At 38.7% G+C, this 21,251-nt stretch overlaps 1 protein-coding gene across 4 annotated transcripts in view; it reads right to left on the bottom strand.

Moving 5' to 3' along the window:
• Baz1a (bromodomain adjacent to zinc finger domain 1A) overlaps positions 1–21,251 on the bottom strand; it is a 74,608-nt gene that overhangs the window by 27,895 nt on the left and 25,462 nt on the right. For 2 of the 4 annotated variants that reach the window (XM_090345184.1, XM_090345180.1), the window contains exons 6-15: positions 17,713–17,847; positions 16,440–16,539; positions 14,904–15,070; positions 13,278–13,373; positions 10,645–10,783; positions 9,138–9,284; positions 3,505–3,600; positions 3,169–3,393; positions 1,573–1,738; positions 1,050–1,163 (exon numbers count right to left, since the gene is read on the bottom strand). In XM_090345184.1, the coding sequence (XP_090201310.1) occupies positions 1,050–1,163; positions 1,573–1,738; positions 3,169–3,393; positions 3,505–3,600; positions 9,138–9,284; positions 10,645–10,783; positions 13,278–13,373; positions 14,904–15,070; positions 16,440–16,539; positions 17,713–17,847 (1,385 nt within the window). The remainder of the gene's footprint in view (positions 1–1,049; positions 1,164–1,572; positions 1,739–3,168; positions 3,394–3,504; positions 3,601–9,137; positions 9,285–10,644; positions 10,784–13,277; positions 13,374–14,903; positions 15,071–16,439; positions 16,540–17,712; positions 17,848–21,251) is intronic. The other 2 variants (XM_090345183.1, XM_090345182.1) reach the window with 2 other exon arrangements.

The following is a 21,251-nucleotide window of genomic DNA, read 5'->3' as shown; positions in this document are numbered from 1 at the left end:
TGCTCAGGCCTCGAGTTCAAGCCCCAGGACTAGCAAAAAAAAAAAAAAAAGGAGGAGGGGGGAAAGTTAAATTATGTTTAGCCTTGGAGAAATACGAAAAAAACCTGAAGAACTTAGAAATGAGGAATATAACTAACTAGAAAGCACACTGGTTTCTAACGTGCCGATTATCTGGGTGAGAAAACAGATGATTACAGACCGGGAAGAAATCACTAAATTGAGAGCTGGTGTCTCATGCACTTAAGCCACGAAGGGAGAAAAATTACTGCTCATGCAAGGAATATTACCGATTTCAAAAGTAACATATTTAAAGCTTTCTGTACAATTATCATTTATACTATCCTGTAAAAAAAAAGTGAGCTCCAGAACATCAAAATTAGCCAAAAATTTTAAAATAGTACATTATACATGAATATATATATATATATATAAATTTTATAGGCTGGATAAGTAACAATTGTGACTACAGAAAAGTATTTTTTTCTAAAATCCTGAAAATATCTAAGTTAAAGGTAACTGATTTTTATTCCTCAGAGAGAGAGAGAGAGAGAGAGAGAGTGTGTGAGTGTGTGAGAGTGTGTGTGTGTGTGTGTGTGTGTGCACGCTGGTGACTGAGCTTTTGTGCTTAAGGCTAGGACTCTACCACTTGAGCTACAACTCTTTTCCATTTCCAGCTTTTGGGTACTTAACTGTAATCTCACAGACTTTCCTGCCCAGGCTGCCTTCAAATTGTGATCCTCTGATCTCAGCCTCCTGAATAACCGGGATTACAGGAATGAGCCTCCAGTGATTTATATTCTTTTTTTTTTTCCAGTCCTGGGCTTGAGCTCAGGGCCTGAGCACTGTCCTTGGACTTTCTCAAGGCTAGAGCTCTACCACTTGAGCCTCAGCACCACTTCTGGCTTTTTTCTATGTATGTGGTACCGAGGAATCGAACCCGGGTCTTTGTGCATGCTAGGCAAGCACTCTACCACTAGGCCAAACTCCTGGCCCAGTGATTTATATTCCTAATATCAGGATGATATTAAGTTGTGTAATAAAAACCATACCCTATAGAGACATCTGCAGTTGAATTTTTATGCTCATCTTCCTTTAATTTTTCTTGTTTCTCTTTCATTTTTTGTTCTTGCTCCTTTAGTTTTTCTTCCTTTCTTCTACGTATTCTGAAAGAAAAAAATGAAAGGTAATAGAATGATGACCTAAGATACCTTTATTTTATTTTTGGTCAGTTGTGTGGCTTCAACTCTGGGCCTGGGTGCTGTCCCTGAGCTCTTCTGCTCAAGGCTACTGTTCTACCCCTGGAGCACAGTGCTACTTCTAAGACATCTTTATTTCTTGCTGTAGCCAAACATTATTACAAGAACTATGATGAGTCCATTCACAATATTTTTACTTCTTTGTGTTCTTGTGGTGTTAGACATCAAACTCAGGGCCTTGCACATAGTAGGCAACATAACCTCTTTGCAAAGCTGAATACCAGTGAGAGCCAGTGACATAGCACAAGGCAAACTAGAGCTTTAAATATATAGAAATAAATGGTTTTCAGTACATTTCTGAGTGTAATTCTCTTACCTAGCAGCTGCTTCCTCTCTTTCTTTTCGATGTTGTTCTGCTTTTAACTCACGAAACTCCTGTTTTGCCTGTCGTAATATGTCAACATAATCTTCAATGAAATCCCTAGTAGAAACTAGAGTCAGTAGCTTTCCACAGAGAGCATGAAGTATCTTCATTTTTTCTCCTGTTAAAAATGGTAAACAATATGTTTTCAATAAGAAAAAAGGAAACTGAAAAATTTTAACTTGAGGCTCAATGCAAATATATCTAAAAAGAACATACCAATAACATTTCTTTTGATAGAGGGTCTCTTTTTCACTATATAGCACAAGCTGGCCTAAGATTCACTGTGTTGGTCTTGAACTTATTATCCTCCCTCTAATTACCTCCAAGTTGTGGGATGACAGGTTCATGCTACCATGCCTGGCAGGAATTTACTTATTTTTGAGACAGAGCCTCAATATGTAGCCCAGGTGTCAAGATCCCGAAAGTTGGGCACTGGTGGCTCACACATATAATCCTAGCTACTCAGGAGACTGAGATCTGAGGATCATGGTCCAAAGCCAGCCCAGGCACGAAAATCCATCTGTGAGACTCTTATCTCCAATTAACCTCTAGGAAACTGGAAGTAGTGCTGTGACTCAAGTGGTAGAGCACTAGTCTGGGCTGAAGAGCTCAGGCACAGCACCCAAGCCTAGAGTTCAAGCCTCACAACTGACGGGGGGGAAAAACAGGCAAACTGGTGGCTCTCATCTACTAAGGAGGCAGAGACCCGGAGGATCATGGTATGAAGCCAGAAAGTCCACAAGAATCTCTAAAACAACCAGCAAAAAGATGGACTGGAGGAATGACTCAAATGGCAAGTGTTAAGCTATGAATAAGTAAGCTTAGCCAGAGTGCAAGGCAGAGTATAAGTACGCACAATTGTATGTGCACGCTGCTTTCTTCCTCCCCTCCCCTCCCCTAACCCTCTTTCTTCCTCCCTCTCTCACTGCATGTGTATGCCAGTCCTGGTTCTTGAACTCAGGGTCTGGGCACTGTTCCTTAGCTGTTTTGTTCAAGGCTACCTCCACTTCTGGCTTTTTGGTGATTTAGTGAAGATATTCTTACCAGGACTGGCTTTGAATCTCAGTCCTCAGATCTCAGCTTCCTGAGTAGCTAGGATTACAGGTATGAGCTACTGATGCCCAGCTTCATCTAAAGTTTCTTATCAGTCATTTAATTTTTGACCAACAGAACAGAAGTGGGCAGGTAATAAAAATTCCAACTTACAGCTGAAAGAGAATTATTCCTGTTATACCAGCTACTCAGGTAGCTAAGATCAAGAAAGTCAAGGTTCAAAGTCAGCCTAAGCAAAGAGTTATAAAGACCTCCTCCTTCTCCTATCTCAACCAATAAGTTTCGTTATACCTGTCATCCTAGTTAAATAGAAATAAGAGGATTGTGGTCCAGTCTAGTCCAGCCAGGTACAAATAATAGACCCCCATTAAAAAAAACAGAGCAAAGAAGCTGAAGATATGGCTCAAGTGGTAAAGTGCCCTCGTCAGTCTAAGAGCCTGAATTCATATCCCAATTCTGCATCTCCCTACCCCTAATCCAACTTGCAAAGTTTACCTGGTGTCAAATCATACACTGAAGTGCTTGACAATTTCTTCACTAGACTAGGATTACTTAAACGGAGCTCCATACAAGCATCATCAGTGGCATCAAATCCTCCTCGTTTCTGGTATCTGTACTTTGCATTTGCTGATGTTACATCAGCACCTGAAGCTAAGATGTGCAGTCTGAGGATTTCAGAAAGAGTGCAGCTATCAAGATCCAAGCTTTTCAAACTGCAGCCTATAGTTGTTAAAAACGAAATTGTCATTTAGAATATAAACAATACTTAGCAATACAAAATATACCTTTATAAATTAGAAATAAAAATCCAACAAAAAAACCCACACATACCCTGGTGTAACTGTGGCCATGCAGCTGCCAAAGATGCAACTGCAGACAGTGCAGATTTTGTGGGGTCTGCATCTTCATCCAAAGCCTCTGTTAAATCTTTAAGGAAATAAATACTTTATTCTAGTGCAAGTCAAAGCTTGGGAGGAATGCCCTTTTAAAAAACGATGTAAGAAAACAGCAAACAGCATAACATTCAGGAACCTCACAAGAACCAACACTAAGTAAAAGCATTATGCACATTCCACCTTGTCTCCATGTGCAACTATAAATCCTAAAACATGTAGTCCACCCTAACATTTTCCTTACACATAATGGAGAAACCAACAATATACTTAATCAATTAAAAAAAAAGAAAGAAAAAGAAAAATGGTGAAATGTGTTTTAGAATTAAAAACAAGTCCCCCTCAAGGGAAGAAAAAAAGAAAGAAAGGCTGAGTAATTTTGAGATACACTGCAACTATACAGGAAAGTAGTGTACTCAATGATAGCTACTTATCAACCAGCCATTGGAGGGGCAAGGAAAGAGATAGGCTCTTTGTGGGGAGGTGGTGCTTACAGGAGGTAGTTGGACTAACTAGGAGGGTAAGGATAAACATGGTCAAAATAGAGTTTGCATGTATGAAAGCAGAACATGAAATCTGTTTAAATTGTCTTAGGAAGAGTAGGGGAAAACAAGAGTGATTAAAAAACAAAAAGTCCCTCCCTCACTCATTAACTTTAAAAAGGTCTAATTTCAAAGATGGAATCTATAAAGATACCTCAAATATAAAAATCTCACAAATATTTTGAGATGAATCATAGCTTCATAAGCATCACAAAAGTAAGTCCGGAAAAAGCTGACAGAACTTTTAAAGCCAGTACTCCTGTCAATTAACAATTTATCTTTTGCATTAAAGCTTCCTTCCAAGCTTAGAAACAATGAAATTTCTCTGTATTTTCTAAATGAACTTCTTTGCCTCTGAAAACAATGCTTAACATACAAACAGGACTTAATAGCAAATCTACTAACACAAATTACTCCGAATAGTATAGACTTTAAAAAAGTTACAAGCTTCAAGCAGAACATAGTGGTTCACGTCTATACTCCTACCTACTTGGAAGGTTGGGACTGGGAGGACAGTGTGAGGCCAGCCCAAGCAAAAAGTAAGCAAAATCTCCCATTTTAGTCAAAAAAAAAAAAAAAAAAAAAAAAAGGTGGATACAATGGTTCACAACTGATATATCCTGGACTGGAAAAAGTGAGATCTCTTTGAAAAATAATGAAAGCATAAAGGGCTAGTGCATTGCTCAAGTGGTAGAGTGCCTGTTTAACAAGTACGAAACTTGAGTTCAAAACCTAGTACTGTACCACTAAATTTTTTTAATTATCGGCTTTGAAAAACTATGTTTATTTATAGTCTTTATAGTCCAGTGTACACAGCGTCAGATAATATGCCTTTCTGGTTTTAGCTCCGCTACTGCCTGGTCGTGTATGCTTTAAACAAATCATTCCATTTGGATTTCAGTTTTCTTAAAGGGCTAACTTAGACCAGCAGTGTGCCATTTTCAAACAAAATATTTCTTAGAAGTCTAATACAGAAGAGATAAAACAAGCCCTTGTTAAAATGGAGAGGGTAAAATTCTGCTCATTTAGCTTTGCAACTCTCCTGTAGTGACACCGAGGAATCTTTGAACAACTGGTAAGGTTTGTTGGATTAGTTTGAGAATCAGATGTCTGGTGGTCCTGTGTTCTTCAACCTTCTACCATGATTCCCTCACAAAGTTCACAAGAAAGGAAAAGGCAGCTCTATAAGCAGGTCTGATTATGATCACAGACTGTTTCATAACATTTTAAGTACTAAACAGAATACTCAGAAGATGTTGGCTGACTAATTTAGAACCTATGCTAAAGTCATGCCTACAGGCCTAATTTAGCACAACTGACAGATAATAAATTCTTCCTTAACATGGACATATCAGGCCTATAGCTTTCTGAATTTCCACTTGACATATGTAAAGCCAATAAACTTAAAATTATCAGGCACTCTAAAATGACAGTTAAGTTTATGTTAGTAAACAACTTTAAAAATGTGTTGGCTCTTTTTCTCAGTAGAAACCACTACATTTAATCTATTCTGTGTATAGAAAAATACATTTTCTTGAAATATGGTTATAATAGGAAATAAACTGCCAACAAAATGAGTTTCTGTGTTAAAGTAATATGCTAAAATATGTATTTTTTAACTAAATTATCTACCATATAAACTCTAAATATCACTTTGGGATTTTTCTTATTCTCTTATGTACTACCATAAACACAGCTGCACTTTAGTATGTTATGTGACATAGTGTCATCGTAACATAGAATTAGTTCCATATAATTTCAATACTGAACAATGGTACCCTAGGAAATATGGAGAGCTATTCTTTTTTTTTTTTTTTTGCCAGTCTTGAGCCTTGAGCTCAGGGCCTGAGAACTGTTCTTGGGCTTTCCTCAAGGGTCGAACTCTACCATATGAGCCTCAGCACCACTTCTGGCTTTTTTCTATGTATGTGGTACTGAGGAATCGAACCCGGGTCTTCGTGCATGCTAGGCAAGCACTCTACCACTAGGCCAAACTCCCGACCCTGGAGAGCTATTCTTATATATAAAGGAGTATGCTTTTTTGTTGTTGTTGTTAGTCCTGGGGCTTGAACACAGGGTCTGGGAACTGTCCTTGGGCTTTCTCAAGGCTAGCATTCTACCACTTGAGCTGCAGTACCACTTCTGGCTTTTTCTGTGTATGTGGGCCCTGTGAACCCAGGGCTTTGTGAATGCTAGGCGAGGAGTATGTTTTTTTTTTTTTTTTGCCAGTCTTGGGCTTCAGCTCAGTGCCTGAGCACTGTCCTTGGAATTTCTCAAGGCTAGAGCTCTACGACTTGAGCCACAGCACCACTTCCAGCTTTTTTCTATATATGTGGTACCGAGGAATCAAACCCAGGTTTTCATGCATGCTAGGCAAGCACTCTACCACTAGGCCAAACTCCTGGCCCCAGGAGTATGCTTTTGACTGTATACTTCATAGGGCTTTTTTTTTTGTCGGTCATGGGGCCTGAACACTGGGCATGGGCGCTATCCCTGAGCTCTTCATCTTAAGACTACCACTTGAGCCACAGTGCCACTTCCTTCACAGGGCTTTTAAATACATAGTGCTTGACTAAAGACAATAATTGGTATATTTAGTACAAAATATCTAAAGCTGCTAGTTAAAATTTGTAAGATTTAGTATAAAAATAGACTAAAGACCAAATTAGAATTTTTATTATTTTACTTTTTAGAATTCTCTAAAAAGTTAATTTTATTGACAATGCTAAGGAGACAAATATTCAAATTGTTCTCATATTCTGGGGTAATAGAATCATGAATCTTTAGATCAGATTCACTTCCTTATAGCTATATTTAGTTTCTTTACATATAAAAGAATGCTTTACATACAAAGGGATCTCCACTATAAAGGATTAAAAGAATGAGGACTAAATGAAATAACATGCAGTGTCATATCATTGCTAGTGATGTGATCTTGATAAATACCTTATCACAACTGAGTTCTCATCACTAATATGAAATTCACTGTTTTCTCCTATTTCTGAGACACTACAGGAAATCCTTAATAAGACCAGCTAAATAAGTTTAAAAAAAAACAAACCAAAAAACATTCTGCCCTACCTACCTTACTGACAATGAAACAACCATATAAAATGTGGTCAGTGAGAGATGGTTTAAAAAACCAAAGTACATTTTCCTAAACTTGCCAACACTTCAATAAATATTGTCAAGTAAAACTTAAAACCTTTTCATTAATGGCCAATATTTATCCAGAGATAGACCTTTTATTTATTTCTCTTGACAGCCCAGAATCGGAATAGAGCTATAAAAACTCCAGATCAAGCAATTCATGAATATAATTAATACGGCAAGGCACACACCAACAATTTTATGTTAAAAAAATACTAACAGATTTTCAAGCATGATTTGTTTCTCATCCATTTTTCTCCCCCTATCCAAACTTTTAAAACTGTTTTAAATCCTGAATTAAAAACAACTGTCTGTGTTAAGGTTGAAACATGATGAATAATCACTAAAAGAATATTTTCATAACTGAGTTAACAATGGGGGCCATATTGTGAAGATGCCTTCGTACAGTGGTAAGCACTGAATCTGGAGAATCTATTTTACTTGAATTCAGAGTATAAAATCAAAAGTTGCCCAACATCAAATATATACTCATTGATACCCTGTTGCTTCAGGGGCCAGGTACAGAGGCCAACAAATTGAAATGAATGCAGAAATGTCTCATCATCTTGTACCAATATCCTTAGATATCTCCCAAAAGGAAATACCATTTTGGTTTTTATTGCTGTCTTTTGTGTGTGAGAGTGTATATGTATGTTAGTACTGTGATTTAAGCTTAGGGATTTGTGTTTGCTAGGCAAGAACTCTACATTGAGCACTTTTGTGTTGATCCTCAGGCTTGAACTCAGGACCTGAGTGCTATTCCTGAGCTTTTTTGTTCAAGGTTAGCACTCTACCACTTGAGCCACTGTTCTACTTCTGGCTTTTTTGTGGTTAATTAGAGATAGTCTCTCAGACTTTCCTGCACAATCTGGCTTTGAACCATGATCCTGAGATTTCAACCTCCTGAGTAGCTAGGATTATAGACATAAGCTACTGTCACTTGGCTCTACCATATGTTTTATTGTGAATTTTTATGCAACACACCAAAGTACTATTTAATCTAGTTGCTGATCCTAAATTGCTTATGTAGCAAAATCCACAAAATATTATTCATCCAGGAAGCCAAATTACTCTTGAAATATAAATACTTAGCATTTCCTTTAAGGTAAATCCTAAATAAAACAGAAAATATAATTATTTTAAAAATTAAAGAAGGGTTTTTTCCAAGAAATGATTTTATATTAATATGCCATATACTGATTGTAGATATTTAAGAGCACAGAATTTAAGAGCAAAATTTCTAGTTCAAACTTATTTAAAAAAAAAATACTTTAAGCCAAGTGGCTCAAGCATATAATCCTAGCTTCTCAAGAGACTGAGATCTAAGAATTACAGTTCAAAGCCTGGGCAAGGAAGTCTGAGAAACTCTTACTTCCCAATTAACCGCCAAAAAAGCCAGAAGTAGAGCAGTGGAACAGTGAGTGGTTCAAGTGGTAGAACTAGTCTTGAGCAAAAAAAGCTCAGGGCACCCAGGACTGGCTAAAAAAAAAGGAAGAAATATTTTAAGTTTTTCTTTATGTGAGGTTGAAAAAAACTGAGGGTAATTTAGTAGAATCTCTTGAGATTATAGATATTAGCTACTGATATACGTAACGCTCCTAAGCCACCGGAACAATCTAAAGGGAATAAAAAATGAAATGTAAATGAAAAAAACCTGAAGCAATGAAAATAAGGTAGTTTTTATAGAATTGTCTTTAAGGATGTCAGAAAAAGAATGATTAAAAATCAAGTGGTAATATGTTGCTAGCATAATGTAAGAGCTGAAGGTAATCTGAACAAATTATATTTTCAAATTGTGTGTCCACGCTATTTTTCAAACAGTTGTCAAAAATGACTACAAACTACTATGGTCCAATCAGCAGTAATGTTGAACTCTGACCTTTGGTGTCAGCATCAGGTATTTGCTCTTTGGCTACTTCCTCTTCTTCTTCAGCCAACGCCTGGAAGATTGCAGTCAGGAAGAAAAAAAGCAATTCACATAGTGGGCCTTCACTGTCATTTCCTACAAGAGCTTCCTCTAACACTTCTGTGAATAAAATGTTTAAAATGAATTTAAAGTTCTGTTCATGACTAAAAAATAACTCCATATAACTCCATTGGAATCATAAACATAATAATAGCAGCCTGTGTAACTATCTTATTAAATATGAATTTACAAAAGCAGACCCAAACATTACCCAATCCAAAATTAAAATTAGTGATTAAGATACAATTAAAATTACAAGTCAGACATTGCATTGAAGGAAGAAAAAAAGTCTCAATAGACCAAATTGGTATTTTATCCATACTTAATTTAAAAATTAAGGCAGAAAAGATGAGGGGCGGAGGTCGGGAGAGGGAAATGGGGACCAAGACACAATGTATGTGAAGTAATGCACCGTCTTATCTGGTGAATATAATGTAACCCTTCTATTAATTACAATAAAAATATATGAAAAAAATTAAGGCAGAAATCTAGTAACATTTAAAAGTACAATTTTATTCTAATAAAATGCAGAAATCTGTTATTGTTATCTCACTGTTCTTGAGGGCTATGTGTAACAGTGTTTACAAAACAACACAGGAGAGGTAATTATTAGCTTTAGGTTTTTCTCCTTAATATTAGGCCCACATGTTAAATAACTTTTCTTTTTTTGGGGGGGGGGGGTTTGAACTTGAACTCTGGGCCTGGGCATTGTCCCTGGGCTCCTCAGCTCAAGGCTACTGCCCTACCCCTTGAGGCACAGCTCCATTTCTGTTTTTCTAGTGGTTAATTGGAGATCAGAGTCTCACGATCTTTAGTGCCTGAGCTGGCTCTGAACTAAAATCCTCAGATCTTAGCCTCCTATGTACAAGAATTACAAGCGCGAGCTATCACCCCCAGCCTGTTTTGTTATTTAGTTCATCTTACCTAGATTGGTATTGTTTAGATGTTCTTGAATTATAAATACTGATTTATACCTCATTTGGCTAATAAGAAACTAAAGAATTTGAAAACTTAAAGTTGTATTAAAATCCTATGAAATAATAAAACTGTAATTATGTGTTTGATAGTCCATACATGGAACTTATGTGCCAGTTCAAAGCCTAGTCTTTCAAAGAGCTGGAAGTTTCTGTATCCTACTTCTTGAAGCCCTCAAGTTGTCCTATAAAACTGCCGTAGTGTTTGTGAGGCCATGTGAAAAGGAATGAAGTATACCAATATCAGTCATCAGATATGCATGAAAAATCTACCTGGGACATCCAGCTAGATGAATCCAGTCCTAGCCACTGTCTGACTACAACCAGATGGGAAACTCCAAGAGAGAAGTGGACAGCTAAGTCCCATAAACCTACAGAGCTTTAGGATTCTACTTGTTTTGTTAAGCAACTAATTTTAGTGTGAGCTAGATAACTAGAGTACTTGCCTAGAGTTACTCCCTCAGGAAACTCATCTTGGAGATCAAAAAGTTCCCCAAATGCATTAAGAAACTCCAAAACCATTAGAGCATCACCAAAGATTTCAGGAGGTAGTCTAGTTTTCACTGGAGTTGGTTCTGGAAGTTCCTGCAAAATTAAACAATTTTCTTAACTATTTAAACCAAGTATAGGAAATTAAAAATGACATTCTTAGCTGGGTGCTGGTGGATCATGCTTATAATTCTAACTGCTCAGGAAGCTGAGTTTTGAAGATCATGGTTCAAAGCCAGACAGCCAGACAGGACAGGAAAATCTATGAGATTTTTTTTTTTTTGCCAGTCCTGGGGACTGAACTCAGGGCCCTGGGCACTGTCCTTGGACACTTTTTGCTCAAGGCTAGTGCTAGTGTCCTGCCACTTGAGCCACAGCACCACTTCCGGATTTTTCTGAATATGTGGTACCAAGGAATTGAACCCAGGGCTTCATGCATGCTAGGCGATCACTCTACCACTAGGCTACACTTCCAGCCCAAATCTATGAGATTCTTATCTACAAAACTACTCAGAAGGCTAGGAGTTTTGCCTCATGGTAGAGTGCTTGCCTAGCATGCATGAAGATTTGGATTTGATTCCTTGGTACTACCAGGACTGGCAAACAAAAAAAAAACAAAAACAAACAAACCCAGACAGCTAATTAGGAGATTTTTCATTTAAACACAAACAAACACACACACACACACACACACACACACACACACAGAAAAACTACTCAGAAAAGGCTAGAAGTAGAGTTGTGTCTCCGTCTGGATATACCTTATTCACTTAATATTGTATGAACCCAACTAACTTTCTCACTCATTCTTGTTAATTACAATCACCTTCCCAACTAATTCCAATTTTTCCTTTCTGAAATGAAGTAAGTAATTTCAGACTGATTTTGATTTTATTTCCTTCGTTAAAAGAATTTTGGGGGGGGCCGGGAGTTTGGCCTAGTGGTAGAGTGCTTGCCTAGTATGCACAAAGACCCGGGTTCGATTCCTCGGCACCACATACATACAAAAAAAAAAAAGCCAGAAGTGGTGCTCAAGTGGTAGAGCAGAGCTCTAGCCTTGAGAAAGTCCAAGGATAGTGCTCAGGCCCTGAGCTCAAGCCCAGGACTAGCAAAAAAAAAAAAAAAAAAAAAGAATTTTGGGGACTGGGAGTTTGGCCTAGTAGTAGAAGTGCTTGCCTAGCATGTATGAAGACCTGGGTTCAATTCCTTGGTATCACTTAAATAGAAAAAGCTGGAAGTGGTGCTACAGCCTAAGTGGTAGAGCTCCAGCCTTCAGAAAACCCAAGTGCTCAGGCTTTGAGTTCAAGTCCCAGGACTGGCTAAAAAAAAGAATTTTTTGTTGTTATTGCTCTGATAGTGAGCCTTTACTGTCCTGGTACTGGTCTCATACTCTTGCTTTGTCTTTTTGCTCTTGGCTGGCAATCTATCACTTGAGCCATGCCTCCACTCTGGAGGTATGGTCTGATGGTTAACTGGGGATAGTCTTGTGGACTTTTCTCCTAGCTTCAAACCTCCATCTTTCATGTCTCAGCCCAGAGCGTCTAAGATTATAAACCTGAACCATTAGCACCAGGCTAACATAGAAATCACTGTATGGCTCAGGCTGGCTTGAAATTCACTATCTTACTCTACTTATTGTAGATAAACTGTTTATGATGGCGCCTGTACTAAGTCAAATTAACTGTGCAGTTATCTTCACTGCAAATTTATGATATAGAACATTACCTACCATCTACTGATTTAAAAATGGTTTCTTATTAGCTAAAGCAGATGAGTTTGATTTAGATATTTTCAGAAATAGAATTTCCTGTGGTCAGGAGTGTGGCCTAATGTTAGAGTGCTTACTTAGCAGGCATGAAGCCCTGCTCTTTACCACATACACTGAAAAAGTCAGAAGTGGTGCTGTGGCTCAAGTGGTAGAATGTTAGCCTTGAGAAAGCTCAAGGACAATGCCCAGGCCTTGAGTTCAAGCCCCAGGACTGGCAAAAAAGGAAAATAAAGAATAGATTTTCCTAATCTACAACAAACCTAGATGCATGTCAGTTTAGAGTAATTATCGGGCTTGACAAGATTCACAAAAAGTGAACATTATTTCTGCAGAACAACATTATTGTCAAAGCTAGTTATAAAACATTATCTACCCTTGGGGGCCGGGAGTTCAGCCTAGTGGTTAAAGTGCTTGCCTAGCATGCATGAAGACCCGGGTTCGATTCCTCGGTACCACATACATAGAAAAAAAGCCGGAAGTGGTGCTGAGGCTCAAGTGGTAGAATGCTAGCCTTGAGAAAGTCCAAGGACAGTGCTCAGGCCCTGAGCTCAAGCCCAGGACTGGCAAAAAATAAATAAATAAATAAATAAACATTACCTACCCTTGGAGTTCTAAGAATGAATATTTTCATAACTATTTGCTCAATTAATATGAACAGACTTGTTACATAAAAAAACATTTCAGTTAGGTGTATTGGCAGTCGGGAAGGGAATTTGAGGCTAAGCTGGGTTGTCTCAAAACAAAAACAAACAGTGCCATTTCATCAGCAAAGCCACACAGGACATATACTGACACACATGTCAAACATTATACATGCTGTACCTTAAGGTCATCACATTCCATATCTTCTCTGGGTTTACTCCACTGTTTTAAGTATTCCATATATTTTCGCTTTTCTTCACGTAACTTCTCTCTTTCCTAAACAAAAAAAAGGCAAATAAAAATTTGAAAAGAAATTTATTAGGCAGCATCAACATGAGAAATCTGTTACAAAAGCAAATACTTGGGCTCCTCCTCAGGTCTACTAGAACAGAAACTCTGGGATTACTACCAAAAAAAATTGGTATTGGGCCGGGAGTTTGGCCTAGTGGTAGAGTGCTTGCCTAGCATGCATGAAGACCCGGGTTCGATTCCTTGGTACCACATTCATAGAAAAAAAAAAAAAAAGCCAGAAGTGGTGCTGAAGCTCCAGTGGTAGAGCTCTAGCCTTGAGAAAAATCCAAAAACAGTGCTCAGGCCCTGAGCTCAAGCCCAGGACTGGCAAAAAAAAAAAAAAAATTGGTATTTTAGTAATATCTTCTTTTCATTTTAATGCACTCAAGAGTTAAGAGGAAAGAAGGAAGAAAAGAAGGGGTGTAAAGAGAAGGTAAGGGGGAAGAGAACAAAGGAAAGGGGAAAGGGAAGGCTTGGAGGGGATTTTTGGTTGCTGTTGGGGGTGTATGTGTGTGCATATGCACCCGCTGGTCCTGGGGCTTGAACTCACTCAGAGTTTAGGTGCTGTCCTTGAGCTTTTGTGTTCAAGGCTAGCACTCTACCATTTTGAGCCACAACTCCATTTTCAGTTTTTTGGTAGTTAACTGGAAATATCTCATGGACTTTCCTGTCTGGGTTATTTTTGAACCTCCATTTCAGACCTTAGCCTCCTGACTAGAGAGGATTGTAGGTATGAGCCATCACATCCAGCTGTTGATCACCAGTGGATCTCATCTGTAATCCCAGACAGACAGGAGGCTGAGATCTGAAGATCACAGTTCAAAGCCAGCCCAAGCACTAAAGAATGTGAGATTCTTATCTCCAATTAACCACTAGAAAATGGGAAGTGAGACTGTGGGAATAGGGGTAGGGGGTGGTAGCCTTCAGCTGAAGAGCTCAGGGACAGCATCCAGGCCCAGAGTTCAAGCTCCATGACCCACGGGGGGGGGAGGGGGGGAGGACAATAATTCTGGGATTTACAAGTGTGCACCAACATACTCAGGTTGAAATCATATGATCTTACCTAACTTTGTAATTCTAAATAATGAAAATAATCACTCGTTTCACTTCAAACTTTTACTTTAAAAGATTTTTTAAAATTCTTTTCCCAGTCCTGGGCTTGAGCTCAGGGCCTGAGCACTGTTCTTGGACTTTCTCAAGGCTAGAGCTCTACCACTTGAGCCTCAGCATCAATTTCTGGCTTTTTTCTATGTATGTGGTACCAAGGAATGGAACCCGGGTCTTCGTGCATGCTAGGCAAGCACTCTACTAGGCCAAACTACCACCCCTAAAAGATATTTTATGTCGGGTGTAAAGAGATAAAGAATTATGCTAAATCTTAAACCAGCTATTAAACTTTCTCAAGTATGAACTATGATGATGATGTGCATTCACAAATGTGAATGAAAGCAGTAGAACAGTCTGAAAGCTGTGAGTATAAATACATAAAGTAGTATTACTATATGCATTCAATACCTTTTCTCTTTCTATTTTAAGTCTCTCCTTTTCTTCTTTTTTCTTTAGTCTCTCTTCTTCAATTATTTTCTTCAATTCTTCCCTCTTTTTCTCTTTATCTTCCTTTTCTTTTTTCTTTGCTTCTATGGCATCTGCTCTTTCTCTTTTTAATTTAGCTTTTTCAAAAGCTGTGGAGAAAGTCAAGCTTAAGACAATATACAGACACATAAAAATACTTGGAAATAAATATATATATATATATATATATATATATATATATATATATATATTTGCCAGTACTGGGGGCTTGAACCCAGGGCCTAGGCACTCTCCTTAGACACTTTTTGCTCAACACTAGCACTCTGCCACTGGAGCCACAGCACCAATTCTGTATATGTAGTATTGAAGAATGAACCCAGGGTTTTATGGATGCTAGGCAAGCTCCTAGCTCCTAGCTTGTTTTTTTTTTTGGCCAGTCCTGGGCTTGAGCTCAGGGCCTGAGTACTGTCCTTGGACTTTCTCAAGGCTAGAGCTCTACCACTTGAGCCTCAGCACCATTTCCAGCTTTTTTCTATATATGTGGTACCGAGGAATCGAACCCGGGTCTTCGTGCATGCCAGACAAGCTCTCTACCACTAAGCCAAACTACCAGCCCCTGGCTTGTTTTTTGATGTAATAAAAACTTACCTGAAATTTTAAAAACTAACAAAATTCTTGAAGCGAGCCAGCAGGCAACTTATTAAAATGTAAAAACAAGTTGGCTCAGTTTAAGAAAAGCTAATATAATACTAGGATAAATACTGTCTTAGAAAGCTCAGATTCTCACACTGAGGTCTGAAGACAATGCAGGAGAGGTTGGGGTATGGCTCAACTGGCAGAACCTAGCAAGTGTGTTCAAAACCCCAATATCAGAAAATATGAAAAGGAAAAAGCAAGCAAGTAAACAGCTGTAGCCCCCATCTAAACTTATTTAGAATGTGCATTTCAACGAAATCTATATTTGCATTTTAGTTTGTTTTAAAAGTCTGTATGAATCCAAAATTATCGTCGTAACAGTTTGGAAACTCTGAAAACTGTTTACTTCTTAATCTAGAATTAAAGTAGATTAACACTACAAACTATAGACCTCTGCAAAAATACTGTGGTACTGGGTACTGAATTCGGAGCTTTGTGCTGACTAGGTAGGCAAGCACTCTGCTATTTGAGCCAAATCCTGAAATACTGTTTTGAAAGAAGAGTAGGTCTCAAATTATTTAAAAAGATAAAGCCAAGAGCCAGTGGCTCATGCCTGTCTTCTAGTTATTCAGGAGGCTGGGATCTGATCTAAGGATTGTAGTCTTAAAGCCAGCCTGAGTACACACACATGCACAAACCCATACACATACATATACACACACATACACACATGCGCACACGCAAGAAAAGAAAGATAATTTAATTTGGAGGGAGAAACACACATAAACCAGACAATCTATCATTTGAGAAATATTCCCCAATTGGGCACAAGAAAATAATCTCTTATTCCTAAATTGTTGTTGAAAGAATATTAAAACTCACCTAGCGCCTTCATTTCTTCTTGTTTCAAAAGTCTGTCTCTTTCTTTAGTAGCTTTGTTCCTGTATCCTGCAATAGTCTGCTTATTATCAATGCTGTCTTCCTAAAAAACAAAGCAAGAAACTAGAAAGTTGTAAACCATACAATGTGCAATTGATGGCTGCTTTTTTTGTTTGTTTGGTTTTGGTTAATTATGGGGTTTGAACTCAAAAGCCTTGGAGCTGTCCCTGAGCTTTTTGCTGAAGGTTACTGCTTTACCACTTTGAGCAACAGCTCCACTTGTAATTTTCTGATGGTTAATTGTAGATAAGAGTCTCATGGCTTTTTCCTGCCTAGGCTGCTTTGAACCATGATCCTTAGATCTCAGCTTTATGAGTAGCTAAGATTATAGGGTGTTGGCCACCAGCACCCAGCTGGCTTGATTTTTTTATTTCCAATACTGGGGCTTGAACTCAGGGCCTGAGCATTGTCCTTGGGTTTTCTAAAGGCTAGTGGTCTTCCACTTGAGGCACAACACTTCCAGCTTTTTTCTATGTATGTGGTACTGAGGAAAGATTCATGCATGCTAGGAAAGCACTCTACCACTAGGCCAAACTCCCAGCCCCTTTGATTCTTATAGTAAGAATAAAAACAAAAAGATTAAAAACCCACATAAGTACCGGTAATATAGCTTAGTGGTAGAACATTTGTCTAACATGTACAATGCTCTGGCTTGATCCCTAGCACTAAAGAAAAATAAGTCCATACGTTCTTCATACTAAAATGAAGTTTTTGAGCTAGGCATAATGGTACAGGTCTAAATCCTGCTACTTGGGAGGCAGAAGCAGAAGGATTGCATTAGAGACCAGCTTAGGCAAAATCTAATGAAACTTTATCAAAGAAACAAAATGAAAGAGCTAAGGCATGGCTCCACTAATTCATTCTTGAAATTTCAGCCAGCACCATGAAGTGTTAGTGTGAAGTAAACTGTTTCTTCCTACAGACTACAGGTCAGAGGAACCAAATACAGTCCAGTCCTCCTTCTAAAGACTCTTTTAGTAACAACTAAAAGGTAGTTCTAGATCTGAGATCACGGTTTAAAGCTGGGCACAAAAGTTCTATGAGACTCTTATCTCCAGTTAACCACTAGAAAATCTGAAGTGGTGCTGTGGTTCAGTGGGTAGAATGGTAGCCTTGAACTGAAGAGCTCAGGGTCTGCACCCAGCCCCAAAGTTCAAGCCCTACAACCAAAGGAAAAAAAAAAAAAAAAAAAAAAGTTCTGACCTCTTCTACTTACCTGACTAATAGATAATCGTTTAGGAGGTCTCCCTCTCCGTCTATTAGTTGGACTAAAGATAAATGTAGGTGGATCATCAGGAAAGAAATAAGAAAAATCTTGTTCTGCTATTTTATATGTTGAAAGAGATGATGCCTTAATAGGGGAAAAAAGATAAAATAATAATACATCAGTAGACTATACACGAATATGCTCTAATACATCATATGAACCATTAAAGATCAGGCCAAAAATGGTAGAATTTCCTGTGCTACTGTATAGTGAAATTGTAGCTAGGCAGTATTTGCCTATATAACAGCAAAGGCATTGAACTAAGATTTTCCTTCCTTTGAAAGATAGTAGAAAGGTTCATATAGTAGTGTCTACCAAGCAAATTCAAGGTCCTGAGTTCAAATCCGATCCTTCTAAGCTTTCTGAGTGTTGTTATTATAGGCATGTTATTATAGGCCCATTATACTGGGACTTCAACCCTAGGCTTTTCAATTGTGTATTTTCTTTCAGAAGGAGAATAGTACAAAAATTTTAAAATACAAGCTGGACGTAGTGGCTCACACCTATAATCCTAGCTACTTAAGAGGCTAAGATCTAAGGATTCTGTTCAAAGCCAGGAGACTTTTTTTTTTTTTTTTTTTGCCAGTCCTGGGCTCGAGCTCAGGGCCTGAGCACTGTCCTTGGACTTTTTCAAGGCTAGAGCTCTACCACTTGAGCCTCAGCACCACTTCTGGCTTTTTTCTATGTATGTGGTACAGAGGAATCGAACCTGGGTCTTCATGCATGCTAGGCAAGCACTTTAACCACTAGGCCAAACTCCTGGCCCTCAAAGCCAGGAGACTCTTATCTCCAATTAATCACCAGAAAACCAGAAGTGGCACTATGGCTCAAGGGAGAGGGCAGTAGCCTTGAGCTGAAGAGCTCAAGGACAGCGCCCAGGCCCAGAGTTCAAGCCCCACAACCTACCAATAAAAAAAAATTAAAATACTAACAAATTAGAAATATTTTTTTACTGGGAATTTAATACTTTTTCATTGGTAGAACTCAGGGCCTCATGGTTGGCTGTGAGCTTTTGTGCTCTGATACTCTATCACTTGAGCCACAGCTTCACTTCTGACTTTTTAGTGATAAATTGAAGAAAAGAATCTCATAAACTATCCTCCCTAGGATGGCTTCAAATCATAATCCTCAGATCTCAGTCTCAGCCTTCTGAGCAACTAGTATTACTAGCATGAGCTAGAAGACATGTCTTAATTGCTAAAATTTAATTTATGTCGAGCATGATGGCTCATGCCTGTAATCCTACCTACTCAGGAGGCTGAGATCTGAGGATTGCTGTTCAAAGCCAGCCCAGGCACTAAAGTCCATGAGACTCTCATTTCCAATTAACCATTAAAAAATCGGAAGTGGTACTGTGGCTCAAGGGTAGGGTGGTAGCCTTGAGCTAAAGAGCCTAGGGACAGTGCCTAGGCCCAAAGTTGAAGCCCCATGACCCACAAAAATAATTAAATCAAATAAAAATAAAATCAGGTATGAATCATCTATAGCCCAGCCTTTTATTGGTTGAGACATTCTCATAAACATTTTGTCTAGGCTAGCCTTGAACAATAATCCTACCAATCTCAGCATCCTAAGTATGTAGGATTGCAGGTGTAAGCCACTGTGCCTAGTTGTTTTATTTTATAGACAAGAGTATTACTATGTAGCTTAGACTGGATCAAACATGCTATATAGATGAAACTAGCCTCAAACTCAACTCTTCTCTGGTCTCCCTAAGGCTGGGATTATAGGTATGTGCCACTACATTCTGCTTGTATACATTTTATATTATAGCCTAAAGGTACTTTTATATGGTACTTAAATGATTTTTTTTCATATAAACCCAAATTTCATAGTATGGAATTTTTTACTTTATGGAGTTATGTCTGTACTCAATAGATGTTTGGATTTTCTACTAGGGGTGCTCAATGTGCATATACACATTAGGTGTTTTTGGTTTTTTGTGCCAGTCTTTGGTCTTGCATTTAAAACTTGGGTGCTGTCCTTGAGCATTTTTACTCAATGCTAGTGTTCTACCATGTAAGCCACAGCTACAACTCCAGCTTGAGTAGTTGGTTCTCTACCACTTGAGTCATGCCTCCTCCACTCCAGCTTTTCTGCTGATTATCATGGAATCTTATGGACTATTCTGCTTAGGCTAGCTCTATACTATGATCCTCAAGACATCAGCCTCTATGTAGCTAGGAGCGACTAGACCTTGTTTGGTTTTTTTGGTTGGCTGTGGGACTTGAACTCTGGGCCTGGGCATTGTCCCTGAGCTCTTCAGCTCAAGGCTACTGCCCTACTTCTTGAGCCACAGTGCCATTTCCAGTTTTCTGGTGATTAACTGGAGATAAAGAGTCTCATGGACTTTTAGTGCTCAGGGGGGCTTTGACCTCAGCCTGGCTTTAAACACACAACTCAGAACTCAGCCTCCTAAGTACCTAGGCTTAGACCCTCCCTATTTTGAAATGTCACTTTTTACATAGAGTAGCTAATTTTGGTTCAGCCATGATATTCACTAGACACTATGTTAGAAATAAACTATACAAGCCTGGGCAGTGGCACATGCCTGTAATCTTAGCTACTTAGGAGGCTAAAATCTGAGGATAGTGGTTCAAAGCCAGCCTGAGCTCTATAGACCATGAGACTATTACCTCAAATTAATCATCAGAAAGCCTGAAGTGGTGCTGTGGCTCAAGGGAAAGGGTAGTAGCATTGAGCTGAAGAGCTCAGGGACGATGCCCAGGCCCAAGAGTAGGGTGTTAGCCTTGAGCTGTGGATTTCAGGGACAGCGCCCAAACCCAGAGTTCAAGTCCCAGAACCCATAAAAAAAATAATAATCTATACATTATTAGAGAAGTCAAGAGGGGGAAAAGCTGGGTGAATATGAAGGAGGGTTAACACTTCAAAAAGAATTGTAGGGGCCAGGAGTTTGGCCTAATGGCCTAGCATGCACAAAGACCAGGGTTCGATTCCTTGGTACCACATATATATAGAAATGGTGCTGTGGCTCAAGTGGCAGAGCTCTAGCCTTGAGAAAGTCCAAGGACAGTGCTCAGGCCCTGAGTTCAAGCCCCAGGGATGGAAAAAAAAAAGAATTGCACTCATCTGACTTATGTAACTATAACCTTCCATATAGTATTTTTACAATAAAATTTATTTTCTTTTCATATGTACATTTACATATAATAAAATGCACAAATCTTAAGCATCAGCTTATTTGTGATAAATGCCATCTTTTTTTTTTTTTGCCAGTCCTGGCCTTGAGCTCAGGGCCTGAACCCTGTCCTTGGACTTTCTCAAGGCTAGAGCTCTACCACTTGAGCCTCAGCACCACTTTTGGCTTTTTTCTATGCATGTGGTACCGAGAAATCGAACCTGGGTCTTCGTGCATGCTAGGCAAGCACTCTATCACTAGGCCAAACTCCCGGCCCCCAAATGCCATCTTTTTGATGGCATACAATTTGAACTCAGGGCCTTGCACTTGGCTAATATATATTTTTTCA

This window comes from Megascapheus bottae, chromosome 14 (genome assembly GCF_031878675.1).
Source record: "Megascapheus bottae isolate mThoBot1 chromosome 14, mThoBot2.hap1, whole genome shotgun sequence".
NCBI lineage: Eukaryota > Metazoa > Chordata > Mammalia > Rodentia > Geomyidae > Megascapheus > Megascapheus bottae.
Note: the sequence above shows the minus strand (reverse complement) of the source record. Positions and strands in the feature narration are given on the sequence as shown.